General features: G+C 45.3%; 2 protein-coding genes across 3 annotated transcripts in view; both read right to left on the reverse strand.

Annotated features, from left to right (window-relative positions):
- CYB5R4 (cytochrome b5 reductase 4) overlaps positions 1–3687 on the reverse strand; it is a 29162-nt gene extending 25475 nt beyond the window's left edge. The window contains exons 1-2 of one of the 2 annotated variants that reach the window (XM_014248354.2): positions 3576–3687; positions 2295–2448 (exon numbers count right to left, since the gene is read on the reverse strand). In XM_014248354.2, coding sequence (XP_014103829.2) covers positions 2295–2448; positions 3576–3650 — 229 coding nt within the window. In that variant the 5' untranslated portion in view covers positions 3651–3687. Of the gene's footprint in view, positions 1–2294; positions 2449–3239; positions 3260–3575 lie in introns of those variants that run through there. The other variant, XM_088053608.1, reaches the window with a different exon arrangement.
- A 1172-nt stretch (positions 3688–4859) lies between these two features.
- On the reverse strand, positions 4860–7278 carry RIPPLY2 (ripply transcriptional repressor 2). Its single transcript, XM_088053609.1, has 3 exons — positions 6976–7278; positions 6773–6837; positions 4860–5036 (listed from the first exon to the last, which is right to left on the reverse strand). Exons 1-3 carry the CDS (start codon positions 7276–7278, stop codon positions 4871–4873), a joined length of 534 nt encoding a protein of 177 aa, XP_087909735.1. The 3' UTR covers positions 4860–4870.
- Between the last annotated feature and the right edge of the window lie 1818 nt (positions 7279–9096).

A 9096-nucleotide genomic window follows, 5' to 3' on the forward strand; every position in this document is an offset into this window, starting at 1 on the left:
CTTCAGATTCAGCAATGTCAGAAATTTAACATAGCTTGTGCTCATTAATGGCTTACAACTCTGGTTGTATCTGTCCCAGTAAAAGGGTTCAGCATTGTTTCTACACTTCCAGCGAGATAAAACAATGTTTCTTTACAGGTCTGAAATGATGAAGGCTAATTATTGTTGCTAGGCAACTGTGTTATTGGAGCCTGAAGAATGCAGCTATAAACAGATTTAACTACAGACATACTGCTACTAACATGATTATTTTGCCTCCCTACCTACCTAAGTATTTGAAGATATTTAACATCATCAAAACAGGAAGCTACCGAAAATGAAACAGTGGCAGTGCTTTCAGAAGCTTTGAAGACATTAGGAAGTGTCCATTAATTACTTCAGAAGGAGAGAAAAGCATTCAGCACTGAGCCTGGGGCAGACATACTTGGAGCAATCCTAGCTGGCAAGAACAACAATCCCAGTCAACAACAAAGACCCCGTAAATAACAAAGGAAGGATCTCTGCACATTTTACTGACCTGCTCTACTGATGGCTGTATTCATTGTGCCATCTTGTGTGCAGCAATGATTACTGCACACAATAAATTTTAAGTAACTGTATAGCCATGGCCTCCTGAATACTACTCAAAATTTACCATCAAACTTGCTAGAAAAAGAAATATCATTCATATAGCCTCCATTTTTAACTCCCCTGAACCCCCCTTTATATATAAATTGTGCCCTATATGACAGCTTTCTTTGACTACACTGGGGTTTTGAACCAAGTTAGTTCACATTGCTCTCATGGGCTTTTGCTCTTTCTTTTAGAGACACAGTCTAACTACCAATGCAGAGACCTAATTTAGCTTTTCCATAATTATATTCTTTTACTACCTGTCCACATATGAGGGCTACTGTGATTTTCAGTTATGATGTTTTTTTCACTAGTCATCTGAGAACACAGAAAAGGCAGATCTGGAAAAATTTAAGGAAAGATAGAGAGGCAAGTTGATGGAGTTCTTGTAAAAACCAACCTCAGAGATGCAGTGAAGGTAGGATGATATTAAACAGAAAACAGAAGCATTTTCAGGCAGTAATTCTGTCTGCAATAAATGTTCCTTTTTCAGAGCGAAGAACGAACAGATGTCCATAGCAAACAAGCTTTCTTTAGCTCTCATCCTGCTACAGGATTATTAGCACGTGCAACTGCAGCACAGAGAATTAACAATCCTATTATTTTGCTCAAAGGCCAGTACTGAATAACATTTTACCTTTACTTTCACTCTCATCCCCTTTAACATCCAACAATAATACAATCACCCTCACACAGAAATTCTTAACTTTCTTTTGCTGAAGTCCAGACATGACATTTTATTAAATATCAATGCCGTTCCTTACCAGGTCAATCTTATTACTAACAGATTAAGATCAGAGTAGCTAATGGGACATTCCTGTAGAAAGAGTGTTCCTATCTTCATTGAAATTGGTGTTACCTCCTAACTAATTTACAGTGATATTAGTGTAGTTAGGACTCTAAATGATTAAACTGCAGAGCAAATGTTTTCTCCTTTCTGTAAGACAATTAGGAACTTCATTTGCAACTCTGAATATACTCTTCGAGCCACAGCTATTGCTCCAGACCACCTTCACACACTGCTAAATAATATATGATTCAGCTTCTGAGCTAAAATTTCCTTAAAAGAGTAAGAAATAGAATTGCATAGTTACCACAGGTACTTGTCAATGTAGACAGAGATTACAGTTCCTTCTGTGTGGCAACTGTCATTTGCATTACTAAGTTTTATGAACCAGTATGTTCATGTGTGCTTTCAGTTATTTCCTAAAGCCTGTTCTCCTGGTTTAAGTAGTATTTTTAATATTTACATGTCTCTGGATGCTCTAAAGCAATCCTTAAAAATAGTCACCTGCTCAAACTAATAAGCTGTCAAAGACTGAGAAGTATACATGTCAACTACTATTTTCTTGCTAAGTCCTTTTTATTTGATACATTAACTAAAATCATGTGGTTTATTATTTTCATAGGCAGCTATAAAATTGGTATAAAATATGCCCATTTGGAAGACTTATTTTGAAAAGCCTGAAAGCAAAGAACATCATTGTAACAAAAAAATCTCTTACTTGAAGTTATGCAAATTATGTCAAGATTACACCTGGCCTAAACACAGGAGATACATCGTTTTTCTTGGAGTATGTCTTTTATTCTTTTTTTTTTTTTTGAGTTTTGTTGCTTGTTTTTTAAGTACAGAAAAGAGAAACCAGGTAAAAAAATCCAAAAGAAACATCACAGCCACCAACCTCTTATACATATCCAGCAGTCCTCCTTTTTGTTGTGTTTAGAGAGCTCATCTTCAGTCACTTCAATCAGCCTCCCTTTCAAACCAGTCAAGTCCCTCCCGCTTTTAGTCAGCCGAATCCAATCCATAAGACTCCTTCCTGGTTTTAAAGGTACCTGAAAAATAACAAATGTACAAACAACTTCAAACTCTAAAAGAAGAAAAAGCCATTTTAAGAATACACTTTTCTAAGCTCCATAGGAAGGCTCAGACAAAATAAAAGAGAAATAACCTAACTCATATTATTCACTGATATCTGGGAGCCCTACTCAGTAGTAAGGGTGTTTAAGTGAATGTTCTGGATAGTGACACAGAAATTACTGAACTCAAACAAACATTCAGATGACTCTTCCCAAAGCAAACTGAAGACACTAAGTCTGCCTGGGGTAGTAAATCATTTAAGATATGGTCTAGAAAACTATGAGCAATAAAGAAATGAGATTTAAAAATCATGACCAGGTAAGACAAGTTTTGCCTTCACAGCATTCATAAAGACTACAAGCCCTACAGCAACTGCAGCCTCATCTAGAGAAAGTTGACAGAAGTCTTTCCAGAGAAGTATTGCCATGGCCTGCCTGTCCTGAAAGGCAGAGTGAGATCTTCAGGGTATCTAACACCTTCCTTTTCAACACCAGCACAGTCTGGGAACCCTTTTGATCCAAATTTCAACAGCAGGAAACAGGGTTAAAGAACTGCAGTCTTACAAAACCACCGGAAAAACAGAAGCAAAAAACCGAAAGCATATATATAAACTACAGCACCCACACTGCTTAATGAGACTTTACTCCAAGTCTGCTTTCCGAGCAAAGTCTCTAGACAACAAATATTCTCAAAGCCCCTCCAAAGATGAAGATCCAACACATAAAGCATAAGCTGCATGCAGTAATTCCAAGGTGAAAGCCTCCACCTCTGCACAGGAAGAACCGCCGGGGCAGGAGGTGCCGGAAGCATTATCACCGCCGTCCTCTCAAACGGGAAGTCCCAAGCGCTTTCCAGCGACGCAGCCGAGCCGGCCCCTCGCCCGAGATCCTGCCGAGGCCCCTCGGCGGGCGCCGGAGGGGGGCGGTCGGTGGCAGCCCTGCCCCAGCGGCAGCTGGGAACCGACCGGGAACCGACCGGGAACCACCGCAGCTCGGCCGGGCGGGGCCAGGCCAGGCCAGGCAGCCGCCGCCGGCGCGGCGGGAAAAACGGGAGCGCCCTTCACCTCCCCCCAAGCGACCACCAGCGGCAGAGCCGCCCCTACCTTGCTGCGGGCACCCGCTGCCGCTCGCTGCTGGGAGCCGGGCGCGGGGAAGGCCGGCGGCGTCACGTTCAGCATGGTGCCGGGCCGGGCCGCAGCCGGGCCCCGGCCGAGAGCTGGGGCACAGCGCGCAGGCTCCGCCGCGGCGGGCGGGGCCGCAGCCCGGCCGGCAGCAGCGCCCGCAGCTTCGGCTCGGGGCCGGTGAGGGGGAGAGCGCCCGGGAGCGGACATCCCTGAGGCAGGGAGCGGTGCGTACCCCGGCCGCCGCCTTGTGGCCCCCGGTGCGAGGGGGAGTGCCTGCCCCTGCTCTAGGTTTTCCGTCCGGGTGTCCCAGCGCCAGGTGCTTAGGCTGGAAGGTTGTGGCAGGCACCGCTGCCACACTCCGAGGGTTAAGTGTGAGAAGGCTCTGGGTGAGGGCTCGCTTCCGTCCTGCAGCAGGGCCGCTGGGAGCGCATGGTACGGGGCAAGCAGTCCCTGGCTGGTGCTGGTACACTGAGCAGCAGCACACACAGCACGCAGGCAAGGGCAGATGCAGGTAAGTACACAGGCGCTGCCTGACAGAGGCATTGGCCTTCAACTTAAAGCTTTGGATTTGTTTTGTTGTTCTTTTAGGGGCTTTGGCCTTCACAATGATTGGTACCAAACTTTGTTTCAATTATTAAAACCAAGCTCACTATTGTAACAACTCCACTAGACCTTTTTCTATTTCTTGATGTCCACTTTACCAATGCAGTATGAAACTATCACTTACGTATAACAACACAGCACATATATATGAAAGCACGAGTGACGTAAGGCAAACTCTTCTATACAGCAAGAACTAGATTCGAATTTGGACTCTCCTCCATTACAAAAGCAGCTATATTGTTTCTCTTCTCTATATTTGAAATTCTGTAACAGCAGGCACAACACAACTGCAATACTTAATCCAATGATTCCTTGATACTCTTCCATATGGAGCTTACTAAATCACAATGACAAACTTTCCTTGTGTCTTCAGACTTTGACAAAGTCACATAACCATAGAGCCCTTCAAAGTAAGGCATCTGTTCTCTGCTTCAAAAATTGATGTTCAACTTACGATCTACAAACTAAAAGACCTCAGATATAAAAATAATAATCAATACCATCCCCTCTTAAACCAGGAACAGAACAAAGGAAAAAGGATAAAATTACAAGACATCTCAGTTTTATTAAGAATAACTTACATAGAAATAAATTATCTTTAAAAATACTATAATACATATTTATATTAAGTTTAAATTAAGTCTTAGAAGTGGCATTGGCCTTCCCTGCAGTCAGCAACCTGATTCTGTTCTTGAATCTTGTTCCAGTTCATCTTCATCATCTTCACTATCTGAGTCTTCATAAAAGGAAATTGTAGCCTGAACTGGGAAGTTTTTCAGAAGTGCTTCAGCTTCCTGATACAAGTAATCATAGCACCGTGATTTGGGCCAAAATAGTCTGAAACAAGTATATAATAGATTTTCTTATTGTTATTACATACTTTACATGGAGGCTGACATGCAAAAAAACAAAATTAAATTCTATTAAAAAAAACATCCTACAGAGCTTTTCCTTACATGCTCAATTGCTTTCTACAGTTAATTAGGAAAAAAAAAAATCTCTGGGTTCTTATTTTCATCTGAAGAGATAAAGATGCATTTAGAGTGCTAGTTTTGCAGCAAAACTACAAAAGCCCAAGACCCTGCATCTGAAACTTCCCATTCCAGTCTCTCATTAACAGCACTACCTGGAGATCTGATCCAAGTAGCACTGCCCCTACTGGTACTATTCCTAGGGAATAGAATGGCTGTCAAACAGGATCAAAAATACATTTGAATCAAATTAATAATTTTCTTACTGAAGGTCCCCAGCCTAGGAAGATGTTGATACTTGTTTCACACCATTCTAAAATGCAAAGGTATGATAAAGGTCTAGAGGTGATCAGGCCTTGATATTTCATCTGTCTTTCCCAGAACAATTAACAGAAGGAAGATGTCCCACAGATGTTGATTTTAAAGCAGTCTTTGTGTTGTATCCAGAAATTAACAAAATAGGCTGGTAAGATCACAGGTACCATGGGCTATCAGCTAATGATAATATATTGCAATTAATATACTCCAAGTTCCTGTTCCTTTTCTCTTTTGCTTCTGTTTTTGAAATTGCTAGAAGGAACAGACCATGTTAGTCCCAAGAGCCAAGAGACTAGAACACTACAACATAATGAAATGCTGACTACAGATTGTTTGAAATAGAAATGCATCAAGAAACAACTAGATGGCTTTCTAGCAATTACAATAAATACTTTTTAAGGTACTTTTTAACAGAACACTGCTTCCTTGGCATCACAAAGTCACTGACATTAGCTTAGTAACAGGTCTCCATTACCAGTGTTCCCTGCAATAGCATTCACTCAAACCTAAGCATTGGAGCAGACACAGAGAAGTCTACCTGTACAGTTGCTTAGTGCATCAGTATTTGAAGGATCAGAGTCTAGATTTGAAAGCAAACCACATCTTATCTGTAAAAACTACCTGTGCAATTATATGAAGCATCTTGTAATCTTGCATAAAACCAGCATTTCTGAATACTGACTTTCATACAGATTCAACTGTTATTTTCTTTATTTCCTTTTCACAACTGACAGTCCAGATACTATTATTACCTTTATCATTGAAGTAGCAGTTACACAAGTATTTTCCTCGGCAGTGGTGGCTTAGCCAGTGCATACCCTCTCTTCCTGCTGCTCTTTCCCACGTCTCCACCTGCTTCTTTGCTCTGGGAGGGCGCTAGATGTTTGCACAGCAACACAGCCTAGGAACTACAGCCCCGTGCCTTTTTTAGTCCTGGGCACAGGAATGAGTAACAAGGTGCTTCCGCCAACTCCACCACTACCAAAAAGCACCCACATAACTGTGTAATAGGTCTTATGTCTCATACCACAGAGGCACATCAACTCAAACATGTTAAATCCACAAGTCCTGGTAATCATTTGCCCAAGGATCTGTCAGTTCAAAAGCCAATTCACTCCCAAGGCACTTAATTATCTGCATAAATATATGGCTGGAAACAAAAGGGGCGGGAGAGCTAATGCTAAGACACTACCCTAGCGAGCAAGGGACTCCCTCGTGGCCGCGCAGCGCCACGGGCCCCTGGTGCCCCGAGGTCCCTGGCGGCGGCCGGGGACTGTCACTTACCTGACGGGGTGTGTGTACTGCGCCAGCTTTCGGGAGCCTCCCGCCAGCCCGCCGGGGCTGTGAGGCTGCGGAGGAGAGAGCACAGGTCAGCCCGCCGGCACGGCACCGGGCCCTCCCCGAGCATCCCCGCCCCGCCGCGACTCCCCAGCCGTGTGCGCGGCAGTGCCGGCGGCAGATGCTCCGCCACGCCGCGTCCCACTCACCGCAGCGGGGCCGGGGCCGCTCCGCCGGGCCGCCTCACCCGGCGCGGGCACCCACGGTCTCCAGAAGGGCGCGGAGCTGCGGGGCGAGGGCAGGGCCGGATCGGGCCGCCCCCCGCACCGGGAGGAGGAGAGGGGCGAGTAGCCCGGCGGGGGCAGCGCCGCCGACAGCGGGCGGGGGCAGTCGCCCTCCATCCTCCGCCGGTTCGCGGCCGCTCTCCTGGCGCTGCCGCCCGCGGGCCCGGAGGCTTTTATAGCCGGCGGCGGGCGCTGCGCGGCGCGGAGCCCCCACCTCCCCCGGCTCATCTGCCAGCGCCATCCACAGCGAGGCTCCGCGCGAAGGCGCCGCCGTGTAAACACGGGGCGCGTGTATGCCCCAAATGGCCCGGGGAGGGGAAGCGGGCGTGGGGGGGATTTGGCGAGTCGGTGTTAATCGCACTCGAGCAGACACATGGCAGCTGCCGGGGGGCGGGCGGGGACAGCCCTGTGGGAACGGAGCGGGGGACGGCGGCACCGGGGACGTGCCCGGCCGCTCTGCGCTCCGGCGGCGAGGTCCGGCCGCCGCGACCGCGGCCTTTTGTTGTTCCAGCCGCGTTTGTTTTTGCCCCGGAGCGGCGAGTGACGGCGTGTGGGCACCGCGACCCGCCCGCCGATGGCAGCGCCCGCCGCTCCCCGCGGCAGCAGGCACGGACAAAGGGATGGCGGGGTACATGAAGACCCTTGGAGGGGTCCTTACTCAATAACGCGTCAGCCCCAGTGCGCTCCCTGACGTGTTCCTCCTCAGACAACGGTGGTAGTTCTTTTTATATACTTTTATATGTATATATGCACACACACACACTCCTTTTTTTAGTAGGGTGTTTTTATCGAGGAAACGTGCCTGCCTTAATTCTTTCTTTGTGTGGTCCCAATACTTCATTCTGCTGCCAGCACTGGATGCTGTCACTACATGTGCAAGGTTTTACACGGAGCTCATGTCATTTCCATGTTCCCCGGTACCAAAGGGTGTTTACCTTTTGTTTCTATTTTTATATATTATTCTTGTTTCCCCTTTTCTTTCTGAGGTTGAAATCAGTGATGCATGTGAGTAGGGCAGAAACAAGTTATATAAGAGCTGGTAAACAGTAATAATATCAGCTATAAGGACTAGAAGGGTTGGTGGGATGGAGCTGCCCTAGATGCTGAAGGAGGGCTTAAACCCCAGGTAATTTATCGTCCCATTAAAGATCCACGTTATTGACGCACCACAAAAATTGGGGCACTATTTGGAATAATATTTTTTCCTTCTTGAGTTTGTATGAGGCATAAGGAGTTTGTCTACCTTAGCATTGTCCAACAGTAGCTGCAAGTGGCTGCTACTCTAAAAAGAGTAACTACAGACTTGTGCCTTCTCCACAATATCTTCAGCACAATCCATTTCACTAAATAGTATCAGCAGGACCAGTTGTAAAAAATGTTACATATTAGAAGCTGTGTGGGAAATGTAATAAGGTTAATCTTTCACGTCCTAAAGTCAAAACCAGATGTAGACTGACTTGCCTTTCTGAAGGAAAACACCCATTTACTTTGAACAAGAGATAGTTGGAAGAGTGCACACATTCAAGCTTGTGGGTGTTGTGATGCAGTCCAACTTCACCAGTGGACACACTGTTGTTTTGGAGATCTGTGCCCTTTGGCCACTTGGAAAATTTGATAATTATGACTTTAAGAGTTAATAAAGGAAAATGTATTTTCCAATGAAAAGTTCAGGATGTAATATTTGTGGCTGTTTGGGCTTTCCTTGCCTCATTTTCACTGTGGCGTAGAATCAGATTAATCAAAATCAGAGTGAACAAAAAGCTCAAACTACAATACATATTCATCTTACAGCTAAGAAATAGAGAATAGAGCAAAATATAGTAACTTGTGCAATAAGCCAAATGTCATCATAAACAAAATTGTTTCTACTTTCCCTCTATTTCCAAATAGCTACTGTGGAGCTTGTCAGGTGAGGTAAAGCATAAAAGAAATCTTTTAAAGCTGTCTGATGATAGAGTCTTCTTTGGCCTAAATGAATTGAGAGCAATTTATTTTATATTTCACATTTCTCTTTTGAGAAATTTAACACAGGCTGTGAAAGGAAAC

This window comes from Pseudopodoces humilis, chromosome 3 (genome assembly GCF_049639895.1).
Source record: "Pseudopodoces humilis isolate 2021_Gansu_Grassland_sample_001 chromosome 3, ASM4963989v1, whole genome shotgun sequence".
Taxonomy (NCBI): Eukaryota; Metazoa; Chordata; class Aves; order Passeriformes; family Paridae; genus Pseudopodoces; species Pseudopodoces humilis.

What these genes read in the sequence shown, in the direction of transcription:
- RIPPLY2 (XM_088053609.1), bottom strand. Translation starts at nt 7,278, where the DNA reads ATGAGCCGGGGGAGGTGGGGGCTCCGCGCCGCGCAGCGCCCGCCGCCG. An exon ending in GCGGCCCCGGCCCCGCTGCG is followed by an intron (nt 6,838 to 6,975) that starts GTGAGTGGGACG and finishes TCTCCTCCGCAG; the next exon opens with CCTCACAGCCCCGGCGGGCT. An exon ending in CAGTACACACACCCCGTCAG is followed by an intron (nt 5,037 to 6,772) that starts GTAAGTGACAGT and finishes TACTTGTTTCAG; the next exon opens with ACTATTTTGGCCCAAATCAC.